The sequence below is a fragment of the Rutilus rutilus genome (assembly GCF_951802725.1).
Source record: "Rutilus rutilus genome assembly, chromosome: 5".
Lineage (NCBI taxonomy): Eukaryota > Metazoa > Chordata > Actinopteri > Cypriniformes > Leuciscidae > Rutilus > Rutilus rutilus.
In genome coordinates, this window is record NC_140213.1 from 5,987,610 (window position 1) to 6,006,698 (window position 19,089).

At 37.4% G+C, this 19,089-nt stretch overlaps 1 protein-coding gene across 1 annotated transcript; it reads right to left on the reverse strand.

The window, feature by feature from the left end:
* Positions 1-808: 808 nt before the first annotated feature.
* On the reverse strand, positions 809-16,162 carry ilvbl (ilvB (bacterial acetolactate synthase)-like). Its single transcript, XM_084409569.1, has 16 exons — positions 15,985-16,162; positions 15,658-15,821; positions 14,078-14,279; positions 13,863-13,990; positions 11,514-11,652; positions 10,697-10,808; positions 10,468-10,567; positions 10,117-10,214; positions 9,478-9,614; positions 9,103-9,237; positions 8,451-8,565; positions 7,953-8,122; positions 2,785-2,855; positions 2,572-2,643; positions 1,481-1,586; positions 809-1,292 (listed from the first exon to the last, which is right to left on the reverse strand). Exons 2-16 carry the CDS (start codon positions 15,757-15,759, stop codon positions 1,114-1,116), a joined length of 1,866 nt encoding a protein of 621 aa, XP_084265695.1. The 5' UTR covers positions 15,760-15,821; positions 15,985-16,162; the 3' UTR covers positions 809-1,113.
* Between the last annotated feature and the right edge of the window lie 2,927 nt (positions 16,163-19,089).

The window sequence follows — 19,089 nt, forward strand, 5'->3', positions numbered from 1 at the left end:
GAGACACAAGAGCATCCTTATTTTCAGTACTTTCTTCCTCTAGTGTTCTCTCTTTTCACCCACTGGTCAAGTATTTGATTGCTTTTCACTGACTGCACATGAAAGTCTACATAATGTTGATTAAACAGGTACCTGTAGTTAGAGGGTTATTTGTGAGCAGACAAAACAAAGGCCCATAAAGTAGTGATTACCGGGCCTGAGCAGATGCAAAAGTGATGGTCTTAGAAATGCTGTTTTCATTTATAGGGTATTTGAAGGCAACATGGTTATATTACTTATTTTTTACTTCTGACACCTACAGAACATTTTGTAACACTGTATTTTAGAGATTTTATTCCATCAACAAATCTTGATAAATTATGTTGCCATACCCACATGGTCATTTTTTGGGTGATGCTGAAGTGATCAATCACAAACCGAGGAGAGGCCTTACACGGCATGTCCAGGTCTGATATTTCAGAAGTATCTGTTAGGATATTACTTTGGTTAAGATTTACATTTTTTAATAAACATAGAGCCATTTGATTCACACAAAGTTCTTTGAAAAATATTTCTAGCAAATTTCAGATCAGTTTAACATTCAGTAAATACAGGCACTCAAAAATCATATCTATATATATATTCAATCATCAATCTATATTTACTGGATAAAGTGAAGGCACTGTGCTTGCTCCTTTTCAGCTCAGTAAAAACATTACTTGCAAAACATGTCCAAACTCACATTTCAGCACGAAATCAAAAGAAAACAAATATATATATATATATATATATATATATATTTTTTTTTTCATTTAAATTATATTTTCTCCCTTTTTTTGCTTTATGGTCATGAAAACTGAGGGGGAAATCATCATAAGTATAACGTCATACTAGAAAAAACGTCTTAAAATGGTCTTAAACACAGGCTTAATTTTCATAATATCAATTTTCTTTTTTGGTTTTAGGACAAAATGTTTCTGAACATCTGATATGTAGTTGCTTTGATCTCTTTTCAAATCAGCTGAATCTATATAACTTAGAAAAGGCTGTGTCTTATGGTATATTTTGAGCATGACAAGTTCAACACAAGAAAGACTTTGGGTATCTAGGCCGGATGGTGCACAGTTTCTCTCTCTAAACTGAGATTGAACCTTCCCTAAAGTTGGTCTTTCCGATCAGAACGTTTAGCAGAGTTGCCTTTCCCTCTCTGCACTCCTTCTGCGCCTTTTTAATGATGTCGTCAAGCTGCGACTCATCCTCTCGGCCAATCAGGTAACCTTTTCCGCCATAACCATCAGCTACAATGTGATAATCTGCAAGGAAGAGAAGAAATGGAACAGCATGTGACGCAACACACCACCATGACTGATCGATATACAATATATTCCCTTGGAAATTAGCTAGATAATTAGATTAAAAAAAAATTGTGGATCACAAGATGTACTGGCGATTTAAAACACTGACATGTGCAGTGAACAACAATTTAATGATTGCGCCTCACCTGTAAAGGCAAGACCACAGGCCACGTTGCTGCCCAGCATAGGCACTTGTTCTCTGGAGATCTGACTCCAGCACGCATCATTTCCTACCAGAGCGATCACTGGGGTCTGACATGAGATGACAAGGTAGTCATTACAAGCTAATTGACAGCATACATTTTAACAGAATATATTCAAGTAGGTTAAAACAAATTAAGTATTGTTGGTAGTTGTGAGCTTACAATGGAGGTCTATGAGGCAAGTGAACAACATGCCACGAATGCTTTTGAAACTTAAAAAATTTACAATTAACACCTAGATTTAAAGGGATAGTTCCCCCCAAAATGAGGGTTCTGTCATCATTTACTCACCCTCATGTCGTTTTAAACCCATAAGCCCTTCTTTGTAACATGTCGTTTTAAACCCATAAGCCTATCTTCGTAAAACAAATCTTATGATTTTTTTCCCTCCATTAAAAGTCCACGCAACAAAAATGTGCAAGCTTCAAAAAGTTGTTAATGACATTGTAAACATAATCCATGACTCGATCAGTTTAATCCAAGTCTTCTGAAGAGAAACAATCACTTTATATGATGGACAGATTTAATTTAAGGCTTTTATTCACATAAACTTTGATCATGAGAGCTTCCACATGATCCAGTGAGGTTTGTTCTCACGCATCAAGCAAGTGCTGCTGAGCCGCTGCTGAGCTTCCCTGATCAATGTTTATACATGTATAAAAAAAAAAATCATAATTAAATATCAACTAAATAAAATCTGTTCATTATATAAAGCAAAATGTCTTTTCAGAAGACTTAGATTAAACCGCTCGATTCACATGGGTTTATTTTATGATCTCTTTATGAATGTTTTGAAGCATCAAACTTTTGCTAGAATAGACATTCAATGGCGGGACAGAAATCTCTTCATTAAAAATATCTTCTTTTGTTTTTCAAAGAGGAACGAAGGTTTTATGGGTTTGGAACGGCATGAGTGTATACTTTTGGGTGAACTTAGAGAAATGTTTTGCATTTTTACAAAACATACATTTGAATACATTCAGATCTTGATGCTGTAAAATTTACAATCAGTGTTGTAAGGGCTTGTTTGTTACCTTGTGGCGTGTGAAGGTATCAAATTCAGCCACGCTGTATCCGAGAGAACCATCGCCGTAAACGATCCATACCTGTAAACAAAATATTGGTTATGTTTACATGCACAATTATAATGTGACTAAAGCTGCATTGTGATTCAACTGTAGATCTGAGAAAAACACATTTAACAAGAAAAAAAAAAATTTGCTTTTAAGTTAACTTTAAGATCTTACCTCGGACTCAGGTCGACAAAGTTTCGCTCCCAACGCAAACCCTCCTCCAACACCCAGAGTCCCAAAAGCCCCTGGTGCAAAGACAAGCCACAAGTCATGATGAACACAAAGACTATGAGTGCATTTGTCAGGTTTGAAAAAAAAATAGAGGTGGAGATTATTATGGAATTGGATTTGTGCCAAAAAAGAGCTTTTCATGGAATTGACACAAATACACAATGAGGAAAGAAGACAAACTTAAAACAATTAACTCAATGGCAGCATTAAATAAATAAACAGCATTCTTTATTCACAATTTTCCACAAAACAATGGATTATAAATTAAACACTATAGACCTTATGCGCCAGAGAAACAAGGGCGCCGCCATCTTTGGAATATTGTCTTTTAACTTCCGTTTTGCGGTCGCTCTGTATATTTATATGGCATTTCTGTCCAGGAGTAATTAGCTTTTTAAGTGGATTTACTTAAAGGTGCATTGCGCGAGAGTCTGAGTTTTCGCAGAACTACGCCCCCTCTGGCGGCAAGCGAAACTGCAACCAGAGGTGTGCACGCTCATGGACCACACGCACACTTGCACGAGCTCGAGCTGGTCATAACCCAAGGAGCATCAGCCGCACAAATCTTTTGTTTACAATCATAATGTCTTCAGAGGTAATAAAGTTTTAATTCTGCAAGTAATTTAAAATATGTGAAAGGAAAGGCAATTGAGTAAATAACACACTTATGTGTGAGGGAAAAAATGGGGGTAGTAGAAAACTTCGTTTTTTATTCCCATCTATCTCCATGTTGAACTGTGTTATGTGTTTACTGTATCCACTTATGACTATTATTATGGAAACACGTTCATGAACAATATAAGTTATAACTTTGTAAAAGCTCAAAATTGTAATCATGATACCATACCATACACAGTCGGTCAACAAAGTACACCCAAATGTCTCAAGGTAATAAACAATCAAGTGGCACTATGACGTTACCATAAAAGCCAAACAGGCTAATCCGCCGAAGATTTGCGGGGGTTTAGCCTGTTTTATTGATCAGCTAAGTAGCATTCCAATAGCAATACATCGTAATTAAGCAGTAATTTGCTCAAAATTTGTGTCTAAGTATCTAACTTATATATCAGCATTTTATATCACAATCATTCTGAACCTGATCACTGACAATGGTAAGTTAGTAAAACCTATTCCGATTGTACATTTATCTAGCTTACGCTAAAGCATTACACATTTTATGGATCGTCATTTATTGTCATTATTGGCCGTATCAGACATTAGAGAATGGGATATATCTTACCTTTTTATCAAGAAAAAAGCCAACTGAGGATCCCGTTTGAGCCCTAGAGCAGACCGGAGATCTCTCCATTTGTTGAAAGCCTTCCCTATGTTTACTCTCGTCTTACCCCGACGCCTGTCTGACTCCAATTTGGACCTTTTGGTTGCACTAGACAAAAGTTCTCTTTTTTTTTTTATCTTACGTGGAGTTTGCGTTGGTGTTTGAAATGAACTACAAGCCGGTCTCTTAGAATCCATTTTCTACGGAGAATGGCGGCGTCGGCGCATACACAAACCTGCCAGACATATGAGCGTGCCGTGAACGCGCATGACGTCACGCCCAGTCTCAGATTCCGACCCGAATCCCTCTTATTTATTTTACTGTACAGGATTATAGAGGCAATCGCAGTGATCAGAGAAGGGCTCAGTCAGCCCATCAGGCAATTGTTTAAGCATGTATGGGTTAGAAAACGGGTATTTTTAACATGAAAAGTTGCGCAATGCACCTTTAATGTAAAGTTAACGAAAGTTATCATGAGGACTGTAATGTTTAAAGCAGATGACTTAACAAATGTAAATCGACCGGGAAGATTTTAAAACGAGCCGTTCATTAATAAATACGCAAAACGCTGTGAAAATACAGACCGGAAGTCAAAAGACAATGAGCGCAGCGCTGAAAAGGGGTGGAGCTACATAAGGTCTATAGTCATCATCATAAAGTTTAAATGAAATTACTGCCTTATTTTTCATTTATATTTTCAAAGTTTTCGTTTACCAACTTTTCTTTCACCATGGCATAAACTTCGTGTAGGCTAGACAGCGCTCTACTCTCATTGGCTCTCATAGATTTGGATGGGCAGCTCCCTTGAAGTAGAGGCTTCAGTGACACAAATTTTGGAGAGTGACCTAAATGTGGTTCTCTGTGCTTTATACTTTCCTATATACTTCCTATATAATTTTTTTTATTTAGTAAAGCAATTCATAACGTCATAACTGCTGTTCTGGTTGGAAACATCTGAAGTTGCCTTTTCTAATTTACAAACTAGGAAAGTAATTTCTAGTTTGTAAATTAGAAAAAGGCAACTTTAGACGTTTCCAACCAGAACAGCAGTAATGACGTTATGAATTGCTTTACTTACAAGATTGACACTATTAGAAAGAAAATTATAACCATGATGCAACCGTCTACTTCAGTATCACATAAGACGTCATTGTAGACACCCTTGAGGAACAATTCTATTCATTTGTTGCTATAGATGACGAAAGAATTGTCTAAACTTGTTAAATCATCCAAATCAACAACATGTATGTTAAAATCTATACTGACTAAACTACTGAACGGGATGCTTTCAGATGTCATAGATCCTCTTCTTAATATTAATAATTCATCATTGTCATTAGGTACCAAAAACTTCGTTTTTAACTGTTATTAATGCAACTTGATCCTAGAGAATTATTCAATTAAATAAAAAATTAACATAGATTTGAACTCGGCTAACGTAGGAGCTGTTCTGACAGACAGTGGCAGATTATGCCACATCTTAGGGCCGGCTACAGCGAAAGCTCAACAAACAGGAGGTGATAGTTCCATAGTGATCTTGATGGGTTATAAGAAACAAGTAGATCGGTGAGATATTTAGGGACTAAATTATTAAGAGCTTTATAAACTAATAAAAGAATTTTGAAATCAATTCGGCAACGGACTGGCAACCAGTGCAAGGAGCATAAAATAGGTGTTATATGGTCGCGTTTGCAGGGTTTCGTAAGTAGATGGGCAGCTGCATTCTGAATCCGACGTACAGATAAAAGCGTTAATGACAGTTTCAAAACTTTGTCTGCTTAAAAACTGTTTAACTTTCACTAACCGGCAAAGATGGTAAAAACTAGCACTAACTAAAGCATTAATTTGTTGACTTAATTTAAGATTATTGTCTAGATAATTACAGACTTCAAATCTCAAATCTACCTCTCCTGTCAAAAATACTAGAAAAGGCAGTATTTTTACAACCAAGTTCCTTTTTAGAAAGAAATGGTTTCTGCAAGGATTTCCATTCGGGATTTAGACCGTATCACAGTACTGAGACAGCTTTTAATTAGAGTTAAAAATGATTTGCTCCTATCATCCGACCGTGGTTGTATCTCTCCATTAGTGTAACTGGATCTTAGTGCTGCATTTGATCCTATCTTTTGAATAGACTCGAAAATTACGTTGGCATTAGTGGAAATGAATAGGCATGGTTCAAATCATACTTATCTGACCGTTACCAAATTTTTAGCAGTAAATGAAGACGTATCATATCGATCACAAGATCAGTATGGAGTACCTCAAGGCTCAGTACTAGGACCGTTGTTTTTCACCCTGTACATGCTAACCTTGGGAGATATCATTAGGAAGCATGGCGTTAGTTTTCACTGTTACGCTGAAGATATTGAGCTCTATATTTTTCTTTGTGCCCTGACGAAACATAACAATTCACAAAATTAACAGAAAGCATAGTTAATATAAATTTGATCACCAGTAATTCCTACTACTTCATTAAAAAAAAAAAAAAAAGAAAAACCTGAGATTTTAATTATTGGACCAAAAACCTCTGCACATGATAATCTAGAATACTGTCTAACACTTGATGGATGTTTTGTCAAGTTTTCGTCGTCATTTAAGAACTTGGGTGTGCTCTTCGATACCAATCTTTCATTTGAAAGACACATTTTTAGCATCTGTAAAAACGCATTTTTCCATCTTAAAAATATATCTAAATTTCAGCATATGCTCTCAATGACAAATGCGGAAAAGTTAGTTCATGCTTTCATGACATCAAGGCTAGATTATTGTAATATTATACTGGGTGGTTCCCCTGCACGCTTAATAAACAAACTCCAGTTAATCCAAAATGCAGCAGCATCTAAAACTAGGAAGTATGACCATTTTAGCCCGGTTCTGTCAACACTGCATTTTAAAATCTTGCTGATTACTTACAAAGCACTAAATGGTTTAGCTCCTCAGTATTTGAGCGAGCTCTTAACACATTATAGTCCTTCACGTCTATTGCGATCTCAAAAATTCTGACCAGTTGACAATACCCAGAATATCAAAATCAACTGCAGGCGGTCGATCCTGTTCCTATTTAGCACCCTGGAACAGTCTTCCTAGCATTATTCGGGAAGCAGACACACTCTGTCAGTTTAAATCTAGACTAAAAACACATCTCTTTAACCTGGCATACACATAACACATTATCAATTTCTATAATTCACATCCATTAAAGGATTGTTAGGCTGTATAAATTAGGTCAACCGGAACCAGGAACACTTACTATAACACTTCCAAAAGAAGAATGGCATCTACGCTAATATTAGTCTGCCTGTCTCCCGAGGTTACCGTAGTCAGCTGGATCTGGTCCATATCCAGACACGACAACAACACAGCCCTAAATGTCAGCAGAGACTGTGTCTACTAGACAATCCCCTGTGAAGGCCTCGTCCACAGTTTGGGTGCCTTGCCACTGTCGCCTCTGGCTTGCTTAGTTGGGGACTCTTATTCAACAATATTATTGATCTGACTGTAAAGTACAGTATGTTCATCTAATCTTCTTTTATTTTAATGACAATTGTCAGGACCAAAGGACAAATGTCACTTCTCCATGCACTGAACTAATATCTGTGATTCTGAGTAAAATAACCTCCTAAAGAGATATTGATATAATTTTAATGTTTCAAATGGATAAAACCACTAAGTGTATGAAATGAAACTCAGAATTGATGCATTTAAAAAGCTTTAGTCAGCCTAAAGGGGTAGTCACACTACACTTTTCATCCCATTGACTTCCATTCATATGCATATGAATGCTGAAGACATTAACATAGGGATCCTCTGTGATGGCTCTGTCTCTAACCTGGGTCCAGCCAGCGGAGCGGGCCTCGTGGTCTCATGATATATGCAGCGCTGCCGACAAAATCACCCCCATCAGCCACGATGATGCTGTCCTCAGCCAAGAGCTCATCCACACGGTGCAAAACACTCAAAGGGTTCAAATGTCTCTCTGTCTTCTCATCTGCTTTCGCTCTGAGGACAAAACATCATTTAAGGGCATTAACATAAAACGTATGGATGGATAGCATCAAACATGCCAAAAGTATATGGTCACACCTTTTAATTAAAAGGAAGGATTACTGCAAATTGTTTTTAAATGTTTAACAGGTGTGTATGTGGTGTTTGGCTATGTTGTGTAGGTCTGCCTCTTTTCCACCAGAATGCCAAGCAAAGTGGAGCCCGTCGTGAACCACAGACTTGAAGATCGAACGGTGACGTAATGTGTCGTTTATGGCCTGGAAACCACAGTCTCCACAGTCAATGAATCTAAGCACCAGTACAACGGCTTGAATAAGATCACCTGTTTGTTTTCTCTTTGATGTCATCTCCCTCTTTCAGTTTCTGAGGCCATTCTTCTGGACATCTGTGTCCCTTCAGGGCTTTCGAGAGACGCAGGAGGAAGGAACCAGCATCGCCTGAATCAGTTGGGAAAGGAAACCTTGTCACGTAACACAAATATCAGTATATGTTATATATCTTTTAAGTTTCATTTTAGTGAATTGGTTCACTGATTAATTTAAGCCTCTGCTTTCTATCAAAATATTTAGTTAAATGCTGCTGATTATCACTGTTTTTATATAATGTAATGATATAAATTATGTGTCTAGGCATTTAATGTAAATGTATTAGCTTTTTTGTAACAAATCTGTTGATTGTAACTTTTTTTGTTGTATTTTAATATATACACTACCGTTTAAAAGTTTGGGGTTAGTACGATTTAAAAAAAAGAAAGAAATTAATACTTTTATTCAGCAAGGAAGCATTAAATTGATCAAAAGTGACAATAAAGACATTTACAATGTCTTAAAAGATGTCTATTTCTAAAAATGCTGTTCTTTTAAGGTATTTACCATATTTTATGATAAAATAAATGCAGCCTTAAGAGCATAAGAGACTTTCAAAAACATTCAAATATCTTTGAAAGGTAGTGTATAATAAAATGTATTGTTCACCTTGAATGGCCACTGTTGGCTTCCAGAACATGTCTGAGTTCTTTAGCAGCTGACTCTTGTCTCTGTTGACTGCGATGATTTTGCTCCGTCTGTTCAGCACTCTTCCATAACTGAGTCTGAAATCACACACCGTACCTATCCACCAAAACAAATACATTCAGGAACAAGAACTATGCAAAACATTGTAATATTTTATTAATGTCCATGATTTTACTTTCTACTTTTTAGAATTGAATTTATTATCTTTCCTAACCCTGGAAATCACAATTTTATAGTTCACTAATATTCCCAGGCTTTCCGAAACATACAAAGAAATGAACACAACACAAATTCTGCACATATTCCAACTGTACAGTAGCTGGCGCTGTTTCCCACCTGCCAGCAGCACGAGATCAGCATCTTTTAAGGCATCTCTCCTGTTCTGTCTAATGTGCAGTGGACTGTTCTTTCCCAGCATCCCTCGGGACATTCCGCCCAGGAAGCAGGGAATGCCTAAAGATTCTAAGGCATTTCTGTGAGGCACATACAAAAAAAAAAATCTTGTGACTAAAAATTGACTGAGTTATCGACAAGCACAATTTCTGGGTGCTTTTATCTGAGTCAAAGGCTTTTGATCAATAATGTATATCATTTGCTGTTGCTTTGGACTTGTTCTTACAAACCAAATGCATTTTCTTTGATCAATGTATGCCATACATACTGTACCAATCAAAAGTTTGAACACACATACTAAATTTATATTTCTTAGGATCTTAAAGTCGGCATGAAATGAAAACTCATCCTAACTATTTTCTGCATGTTGTAAATCTTATTGTTAATAATTTATCTGTGCACGTTTGTTTTTGTTTTTTTTAACACATTTCTTTCTTATTACATTTACATTTTATTTATAGTATTACATTTTTAATTTAGGGTAGGTGTTGTGCTGGGTAAATCTTGACTGGTGACCTAAAGGTTAGAAGTTCAAACCCAGAAAGGCGGCCCCTGAACTGTTCAAAGAAAGCTGAAATGTACCTGACATCATCTGCTGGTGTGGGGGGTAATGTTGCCTGACTGCCTAGCAGTATGACAGGTTTCTTGGCTCTGCTCACCAATTCCACACACCTTTGGACCTGCGAAGAGTAAAGGGTCAGTCAAGAGTCATTCAAGTGCAATGTGATCTTATCTTATGTATTTGGGGCAAAAGTCAACATTTCAACATTTCTCCTTCAGCTTTGGGTTTTTCCCTGGTGTAGTTCATGTTATGTGCTTTATTTAGAGTATATATCATATAATTGATCAGTTGAATCTACAGAGTAACTGTATAACTGTATAACTATGACTGCATCTACAGAAATATGCCACAACAGTGTAGACAAGCTTTACCTCATCCTCGGTGGCATGAGGGATGTGAACAGGAAGAGGGGACAGATCACGCGTCTCCCAAGCTCCAGCAAACAAGTTTGTTAAATGATTCTTGAGATACCTAAAAGATACCAAATAATAATAATAATAAAAAGGTAACAAACATTTTAAAATGTAATCACTTGTCATTTAATATTGAAGATTGAAGGACTGAGAATAATAGTACGTGAATACTGATAAATGTTTGTACCATGCAATGATTTTTCCCATTAGCCCTTTGGGAGTGTTTTTAGGGGCAAACTCTTTTTCCACCACATGGTAAGGGTACAGTGTGTCTATGGGAAACTCTATAAACACTGGGCCTGTCAAAGAAATCAAAGAAATAGAATTACACTCACAGAATTACAAACAGGGCTCAGAATGGAATTCACTTTGCTTAAAAAAAACAAGTAGAATCGTTATAGAAAATTCTGACATTAGAATAGAACTACACATTTAGGTAGCTATGTAGTTTTGAAACAATTCCAATGTCTATGGAAAAATCATAAACTGTAAAATGATGGTAAAAATGGCTTTACAGTTCAAATAATACAAGTTGGCAAATTTTTTTTTTTTTTTACGGTTTATACAGTGATAAACCTCATATTTCAGCCAAGAAACTACGGTTTAAAAGACAAAAATAAAAATAAATATATATATATATATATATTTATTTATTTTATATTTTTTTTTATAATTGCATTGGTCTAAACAAAAGTGGCCGGTGGGCTAAATGAAAATGCAAATTTACAGTAGGTGTCAGTTACATAAAAAGCAGAAATGCAGCGGTTACCCCGGTTACCCCATACACAAAGCAGCACTGCGCTTATAAACTACTTTATTAGGAACTAATTAACTTCTCTGAAGAGTCGGTTCCCCTCAGAGATACGTTCATATAAAGCCACCCACCCCACAAAAAGCTCCTCAGCTTTGCACAAATCATGTGATTGGTATTTCACTGTCAGTAGAGTGAATTTCAGCAAAAGGAAACAAGATGACAGGGATGGGTAAATTCAGTGTCGTTGTACCTGGTGTGCCAGACTGTGCGGCGGCCAAGGCTTTTCTCACAGTGGGAACAATTTCTCTCACAGTCCTCACTGATGCACAGAACTTACAGAGAGGCTTGAAGAGGGACATTTGGTCAATATCCTGTAGCGCACCTCTACCCTGTAATGAAACAGTCACACATTATGTTAATGACAAAGAATAAAGAGTATGATGCAATTGACACCCAACAATTATTTCTCTGAAAAAAGCCTCGTACACTAGGGGTTGAACGACTTCAGATTTGTTTAAGTCGACATTTATTATGTGATTAAAGTCGACTCGACGTCGACTAGTAGCTGATGACATCATTAATGAACAAATAAGCCTGAACCTCGAGCGGAGACTCGAACGCGGTTTGCCTTGTGCACAGCTATGGCATCTCACACAGCTCCCTACATAACAGCTTATTTTTATCATTTCTTTTGTCTTTGTGTCATAATATTTCTCACAGATTTCTGGTCATTCTAAATCAGATATAAAGAAGCACAGTAAAGATTACATTTACATTGCATTACTGTGAGAGAAAGTGATTGTGTGTGAGTTGCACCTGGCAGCGTCTCTCTGCTTACAGTGAAGCTGTGGGTTTTAGTTACTAAGAAATATATGCTAGAACTTTTCAGTTTCTAAGCTATTTTATTGATAAATCACAGAACATTGTTGACAATATCGTTCTGTGCTACTGAATGATTCTGTGTGCGCGATCTGCGCGTGATGTGTGCGCATTACAGCACATTATGCAGCAGCGCATTAGTATAGAACGGTGATTAACTTACGTGTACAATCAGCTGTTTAAAACGTGCATTCACAATCATTGATTCTCAATTTTGAGCATCAGATGATATAATCAAACATATCTTGTGGAGCACTCATGGAGCACGCATTTATTTGTCATTTTAACAGTTGCAAACGGAGTGTAAAAGTGGACTTCAAAGATTTCTTATCCTGTTGCGCCCTCTTTAGGCCATGAATGATCAGCGACTAGTCGAAGGCAAGCTTAAAGCGTCATGGCAGAGCATTAAAGTTGACTAGTCTGTGCAACACCTAGTTCGCATCAAGAACAATAACTATAACTATAACTATAATGTTACGTTTTAAGAAACTTATAATGTATATACATTTTAATAATCATTCTAATTCTATGAGTCTGAGTAAGTCCACACCACACCACAACTACAACTATAACTGCGCAGAGGAACATTATTATTGGAATCACTTTTAGAAAAAAAAATTCCAGCTGATGGAGTTTGAGCATTAAGAGCGGCAGACTTTAACATAACGTTACTGCGTATTGGTGTGGTATAGATGATGATGATGATATCGTTGCTGCTGTTGATTATTGCTGCTGCAGAGCAACTACAGGACTTGCTCCTGCCAATACACACACAGACACACTGCTGTGAGCATGTAAGACATATAGCACACATGAATTAACCATAGCAGATCTATACAGGTGGAGCTGGGGAAGGTGAGGGGTTTCTGAAAGCACGCTGCAAACTACTACAGCAAACACTGATTAAGTATTTGAAAGTTTGAGCAGCGAGCTCATTGGCTGCTGATGCAACAGAAACCAATCAGCTGTGTCCTGTAGAGAATGATGTGATTGCTAGCACATTGAGTTAGACTGAGAAGCACCCATCATCCTGCGCCATCTAGAGTTTCATGACAGAACTTTGTATTTATCGCTATGCATTAGGTCTAGGTATCATAATTGTTATCATTCTTGGTGTGAACTGGCACACTTCCGGTACAATAGGTACATTACTAGATGCAGCGCAGTGGGAAAGTATTTATGTCTGTAGCATCTGGGTTGTTCCATAAAATGGAAGTCAATGGTAATCAAACTTGTTTGTCATACAGCAGAGGTCTTCAATTGTGCAACTGGAGGGCCACTGTCCTGCAGAGTTTAGTTCCAACCTGCTTCAGCACACCTGCCTTTGTATTTTCAAGCAATCCTAAAGAGTTTGATGAGCTGATTCAGGTGTGTTTGATTAGGGTTGGAACTAATCTCTGCAGGACAGTGGCCCTCCAGAAGCACGATTGAAGACCTCTGTCATACAGGTATGGATTGACATGAGGGTATGGAAATGATGGCAGGATTGTCATTTCTGGGTGACTTTCCCTTTAACGATTTTTATAACCAAATCCTCGCTGTCATGGGTCAAGGCTAGTTCCCTGAGAATCACCCCTGAGTTGAGATAATATCTAATGTTTGCACAAGACACAGAAAGAAATATGCAGAAAAGATAACCAGAGCAAAGAGCAAATACGCAGGTGACATGCGCATGAAGTGCACGTGTACGTGACTCATGTTCTATAAGGCACTTCCTGACCTGCAGGAGAGTAGCAGCAGCACCACCAATCAGAAGCAGCGGTGATTCAGCCATCTGAGCGTTCTTCACCGCAGTCACTGTGTTGGTCAGCCCCGGCCCCGCCGTCACCGCAGCCACGCCGACAGTGCCTAAACAGCAGAACAGAAGATTTTCAGCTTCTTCTACAGCTTCTAACAAGATGTGATCTGTCCGCTTCTGTTTATGAGCAGTCTTACCAGAAAGTCTTGCTACGGCATCGGCAGCAAACACAGCGGTGGCCTCATGGCGGGTGTCGACGATGCGGATGCCCAGTTTCTCACAGGCCACCAGGATGGGCGAGATGTGTCCTCCCACCAATGTGAAGACGAATTTGACCCCTTGAGCCCGCAAAACCTCCGCCACACTCTCTCCTCCATGTCGAGGGCTCTGTCTCTCTGTCTTAGAGGGATGAACAATAAAAGTAGTCAGTTCTTTTCTGAATAGAAATTATATAACGGATTATCAGAATAGAAACTCGCAAAAATGTAGGGCGGACACTAGGTTCTGTGCAATGGTTGTTGATTGGAGTGGGCGTTGCATTAAAAAATTAAGGTAGATGAACACAAGCTTGCAGGGGCGGAGTTTAAATGAACTAAATGATTGGAGAAGTCCTGCATACGTCGCCAGCGAGAAGTCTGTCATTTTCACTGGAAGATCCAGTTATAATTTTGATTAAACATTATGAGGTCAAAAAAAAGAAAGAAACATATGCCCAAATTCACAATAAGATCTATAACATGCGTACAGAAGATCTTTTTACACGCTTAAAAATAAAAGGTTCTTTATTATCACTTATGGTTCCATGAAGAACCTTTATCATCCATGGAAACTTTCTATTGCATAAAAGTTTCTATATAGTGGTAAAAGGTTCTTCAGGTTATTAAAATATTCTTCACACTTAAGAACTGTTCACTGAAAGGTTCTTTATAAAAACAAAAATGGTTCTTCTACTGCATGAACCTTTATTTTTATGAGTGTACACTAAGAGAGACATTTTCTAGAAAGTACAGTTTTTTCCATGCAGTTACAAAGAATGAAGACTGGAGCTTTCACGATTAAAAAAAAGCACCAGAAGAGAAGTGCACTGGACAAAAATCATTCGAGCCCCTGCTCGTATGCTCATGAGAGTTCATACAAGAAATAGTGATGTCTGATTCATGAATTAATAGCTTTTTTGAGTCAGATCTTTCCTAATGAATCAGTTGATCAGGTTAAAAAAAAAAACAGTATGAATAATTTGTTAACAAATGAGACTCTTGAGTTCAACTCACTGGCTCGACCCACTCGCAAAAGTTAACAGTGTTTTCAGTGAGTAACACTGCAAATTACAGTCCGTACCTCACACAAAGCTATTGTAAGACTTCAGAAAATGTACATAAAAATACGACAAATAAATTGTCCAGTTCCTTCTGCTGGTGCAAAAGCAGTCGTGCACGTAACCTAATATATTATTAAATCATATTAAAATTTGTATGCAAGAAACTGCTTCTTTTTTTTATTTGGTAGTTGACAATTCTTGTAGTTATTAAACATGCAGTTATGGTTATAAGATATAGATGACAGACAGACAGACAGACAGACAGACAGATATGCATGAATCCTTCAAACTAGTTTAACTGTATAACTAGGTGAAACTCTCAAACTGTGCTGATAGATAGATAAATAGATAGATAGATAGATAGATAGATAGATAGATAGATAGATAGATAGATAGATAGATAGATAGATAGATAGATAGATAGATAGATAGATAGATAGATAGATAGATAGATCATACCTTATGGAATAGCTGGTAAAGTAAGCCCAGTTTATAAGCTACAAGGATCACACCCCCAAGGGCAGCGCTCAGAGAACAGCCCAAAACCACGGAAATGTCCATCGCTAGAGTGGATTGGTTGGTGGTTTACGACCTAATGTCCACCTGCCAGTTAGAGACCTGCCCTGCAAAACAAATGAAAGAGCAAGCCGCTTACAATGTCGTGGGCTACGAAATTGACTTTTACCGTGCAGTAACTGGACAAAGGGCGAGATTATGGTCATTAGATTCAGCACGCTGTCATGTCTGATCTTGACAAGGCCTTGTTAAGGTTAAACAACACTGTACCTGGCTGCCAGCTCTTCCTCCCCGTCTGCAGGTGTTGCTGAAGCCGATGAACGCGCTGAATGGACCGAGTAAGAGAGAGGTACGCAATAGGCGGGACAACTGTTCCGCAGTTTGAGTAATTGTCTCTGCTTGGCCCATTCAGCGCTCTACGTTAATTCCTTTGAGAATAGCAGTCTGTGCCGTAACATGATTGACAGCGCAGTCATCCAATAGAAGGCTGAAACGTAACTCCGTCATTGTAGATCTGTACAACCACCAGGAAACTCGTGGCTTGGTTGTTTTGTTTATTATTTTATTACTTAAGAGTGTTTAGTTGTAATTACGCAGGCATAATATGTATTTTGTAATTTAAATATATCACAATCAATGCAGGTGACACCGTAAGACATTGAAATGCCCTTTACTCTAAAAGTGTTTGAACAAAAAAACTTATGAACTTTGATAGGAGCATCATCATCACCTTTATGTCCTGTGTCTGTAATAATACAACATAAAACAAAACGTTCTTCCAGAATCTTTTTAATTGTTTGCTGGAATGTCAGCAAAACTTCTACTTGACCTCATCAATAAAAAAATATATTTGGTAGTCTGAAATTATGTTGTTATTATGGCATATTAAGTGTAGCATGTTATTGTGTTTAGAAAATCCTGTTGCAAGTAATGTATGTTGTGCTTAAGCATCTTGATTCAAAGAGTATTATAAATGTGTTAAAGATTTTGTAAGCATATTGTGTAGTTGTGCTTGGAGTCAGTTGTTTAATTGTGATAACACAGTGAAACAAGCCAAATTGTACAGGCATACTATTTAGCCAGGCTGTGTCATACAAAGAAATTGTAAACATAAGAAAAAACAATAGAGGACAATGAAATATTAATAACTGACTATGTTGCAGTCAATGTATGATTTATTTGTATTTATTTTTCTGTGAGGTTTTTAGTTTTTGTAAAACCTCTAGCTGTAGTTTGCCTTTTTGTCACTTTTAATATTGAATATTCAACCATGTTGAATTTCAGCCCATAAAAATGCAAGCCCTAAAAATACAATGCATTAAAATGCAAGCATGGTTAATGCAATGCCTATTTTTTTTTTTTCAAGTAGTGCAATTCAACAGGCTTTTTTGTTTCAAAAACATTTTTTTATTTCCATACCAGAACCAGATATGATGAATGAAGACCCGGAGTCTTGTAATAAATTAAAGAAAAGATTTACTGAAGATAGTTTGCAGTTTCATCAACAGAAGTCAGCTTCAAGACTCACACGGGAGTTCGTAGGCCGCCCCACTTTCAGTTGCAAATATCACAGCAGTTATACCATTTCCAAGGGCATTGATTACATCATTGCTTACAGGTTAGCTACTTCTGATTGGCTAAGAACACATAAAATCAAAATTTTCCACACATATACAGATAGACTGAAGAATATCTCCATCGATTATGTAGCTGACACTCGGACCCTGAAGTTACGTGACCTTTCAGGTCTCAAGATTTGGGTTGCTGGGTGCCAGCATATCCACAACAACTCAGTCAATATCCAATAATGTCAGTGGTTCCTTAACCTGCAACCAAAAAGACTAACACACACACTGGCACACAGCTTTTTCAAGGTTGAATTTGGCCAGAGGGCAATTCCGCGCAAAACTGTCACATCCATAACGCCAACTAAATACCATGGCATTGTGTTGGCGTTATGGATGTGACAGTTTTGCGTGGAATTGCCCCAGACTCTAACTATAAACAGGAGAGTCTTCTCAAAACTTCAAGATAATATGTTCTTTCTCTCAAGGACAGGACACTTTAGTATAAATGGAAAGTAAGGCTTTAACTGAGAAATGGTCCCTTAAACTATAGACTTCAATGACCCCTGTGACTTATAGATCTTTCTTAACAAAACATCTTTCCATATTTAATTTCTGGAAGCTGGGCTAAAGGAGCAAGCACTGTTACTGCATTTATATCAAATACAGACATTAGAGAATACATGAAAAGAACATTTCAGTACTCACTGGTAACTTCCATAACAAAGTAAAATATCACAAGCCTAGAGAAGTCATTCAACTCATGTGATATTTAGAAATAAAAATATTGATGAATACCTTGATTAAATCACTAATTACACATTGAAGCAACAGTTTATTCCAAAATCCACACCATTCACACCCAAAATAAACATTATGTTTGCTGTCATGCTTTCTGTGTACTTGTCAATAATCTGATGGATTCAGTCCCACGGACAGTGATATTTCTGCAGGACTGTAAACATCAATCAATGCACATGAATTGTGTTATTGTGAGAGTTTAATGTTAAACGAAGATGCCACACAACAGGAAAACATAAAAGATAGTTTTGCCATTCTTTTTATTCAACACCTGGAGAACTCTGTTACACTGTAAAGTCTTCATCGCACTTAAAAACAGAACAACAGAGGTGAATAAAACAGCAAGACATGGCCTGTAGTTCTGTAGAGTCCAGACAAGATGATCCAGCTTGCTTTAGCAGTCGGCCCATGCTTGCAAAACCTTTTGAAATAAATCATGTCATTATTAAAACCAACACACCGACACAGTTCTTGTTCATTTTGATTTAAAATAAATAAATATAAAGAGTTGTAAAATGAAGTGATTTACACTTTCTACGGTCTGGATTGTTGGCAAATTACAGGTCATGTTCATTCTTCATTATTACCTAAACAACTTTTTAAACACCATCATTATAATGCAGTTTTATTGTTGCTTAAACCCATTAGAACGCAAGGTCTACTTTTTAGACGGTCCCTATCTTGTTTTTACCACACTACATTGGACAATCAGTGGACATTCGCAAGTAAAGTATGCCATAAAACAATACTTGCCCATTTTGATCGATTGCGGAAAATGTAGTAACTTAGTTGACCATATTTGTTGTCAGTATCATGTAGCTGCTTAGAATTTGCAAACATTAGCTTTATTGCACGTGTAATTAAATGCGCGAATGTGCGAATATAAAACCAACTTTACCTATGTATAGTGGAGCTGTTTGGAGCCGAGGTTGTGGACCCACCCGCTGACAAAAAAAATGGTATGCCTCCAGACTTTTATAGGCCTTCATTTGCTGTCTGGTGTAGTAGT

Excerpts from the sequence above, each read along its gene's own strand:
- ilvbl (XM_084409569.1), bottom strand. The coding sequence starts at position 15,759 with ATGGACATTTCCGTGGTTTTGGGCTGTTCTCTGAGCGCTGCCCTTGGG. Across the intron at positions 13,991-14,077 it reads TGCCGTAGCAAGACTTTCTG|GCACTGTCGGCGTGGCTGCG; the intron begins GTAAGACTGCTC and ends TCTGCTGTTTAG. Across the intron at positions 2,644-2,784 it reads TTTGTCGACCTGAGTCCGAG|GTATGGATCGTTTACGGCGA; the intron begins GTAAGATCTTAA and ends TTTTGTTTACAG.